Here is a 1520-nt window from a genome sequence, read left to right as displayed (position 1 = left end):
TAAAAAGAAATAAAAGAGACAGTGGGAAGAAATTATAAGATGGAAAATGTAGGCTTAGTGTTGATTGGAATTGCAACATAAAATAGAACTACCCACATAGAATTGCGGCCTTAAGAAATTTCTTTTCATTAATGGTCTTTAATAAAAAAATTGAGATACCCATTTGGCAAGTATATTATAGAAGGGATTTTTTTTTTTTCTGGTATGAGTTGTACTATAAAGCCATGGAAATTTGTTCTTGTTCTGAAATGATTTTTTTGTGACTCTGAAATTCTCTTCAATAGGAAACATGGCGAATGCTGATCAAAATCAGAGCGATGTGGTCATCTTCATCCTTTTAGGATTCTCTGATTATCCAAAGCTCCAGATCCCCCTCTTTCTACTATTCCTCACCATCTATGTGGTTACTGTCGTGGGAAACTTGGGCATGATTGTGATCATCAGAATCAACCCTAAACTCCACAACCCCATGTACTTTTTCCTCAGTCATTTGTCATTTGTGGATTTCAGTTACTCCACAATAGTCACACCCAAGCTCTTGGACATCTTAGTTGTAGAAGACAGAAGCATTTCATTTGAAGGCTGCATTGCACAGTTTTCTTTTGCTGCTACCTGTTTGGTTATGGAAACCTTCCTGCTGGCAGTTATGGCTTATGATCGCTTTGTGGCCATTTGTAATCCTCTGCTGTATACAGTAGCCATGTCCCAGAAACGTTGTGCTCTTCTGATTGCTGGGGTATATACATGGGGCACAATTTCTTCTCTCATCTTCACCTACACTCTTCTTATCTTGTCATTTTGTGGGACCAACACCATTAATAATTTTCTCTGTGAGTATTCTGCCATCCTTTCTGCCTCCTTCTCTGATAAGCATATTACAGAGATAATACTATTTATTCTTGCTAATTTTAATACATTTTTCACCCTTATTATTGTGCTCACATCCTATCTTTTTATTTTTGTAACTGTCTTGAAAATGCATTCAGCCAGTGGGAGGCATAAAGCCTTTTCCACCTGTGCTTCCCACCTAACAGCTGTAACAATTTTCTATGGGACCATTCTCTTCCTTTACTGTGTGCCCAGTTCCAAAAACTCATGGCTTATAATCAGAATGGGCACTGTTTTTTGTACAGTTGTGATCCCTATGCTTAATCCCCTAATATATAGCCTAAGGAACAAAGATGTGAAAGAAACAATCAGGAAATTGTTGGACACTAAAATATTATGTCTCTAAAATGAGTATATTGAAGATAGATCTTCAATAAGAATACATAAAATCATTTTGTTAGTAAATAAATTACTACTATTAAGTCCTTATTTATATGGGAGTGACAATTGTACTCATCTGTATTTTCTTCCTGAACTTATAAGTAATTGAATAACAGATACACAGATTGGGAAAAAAAAAACACTTGGATGGGAAACACACACACATACACACACACGTTAACTCCTAATTAAATACATAGGATAAAGATGGCCTGAGTCCTAATAGCAATAACAAATACCTTAAAGGTAAA

General features: G+C 35.7%; 1 protein-coding gene across 1 annotated transcript; it reads left to right on the top strand.

Annotated features, from left to right (window-relative positions):
• The first annotated feature begins 289 nt into the window (after positions 1-289).
• Positions 290-1234, top strand: LOC122731656 (olfactory receptor 5D18-like). Its single transcript, XM_043971911.1, has one exon. It carries the CDS (start codon positions 290-292, stop codon positions 1232-1234), a length of 945 nt encoding a protein of 314 aa, XP_043827846.1.
• Positions 1235-1520: the final 286 nt, after the last annotated feature.

The sequence above is a fragment of the Dromiciops gliroides genome, chromosome 6, assembly GCF_019393635.1.
Source record: "Dromiciops gliroides isolate mDroGli1 chromosome 6, mDroGli1.pri, whole genome shotgun sequence".
Lineage (NCBI taxonomy): Eukaryota > Metazoa > Chordata > Mammalia > Microbiotheria > Microbiotheriidae > Dromiciops > Dromiciops gliroides.
This window is presented reverse-complemented; position numbering and strand designations above follow the sequence as displayed.

Coding starts and splice junctions, on each gene's coding strand:
- LOC122731656 (XM_043971911.1), top strand. CDS start 290: ATGGCGAATGCTGATCAAAATCAGAGCGATGTGGTCATCTTCATCCTT.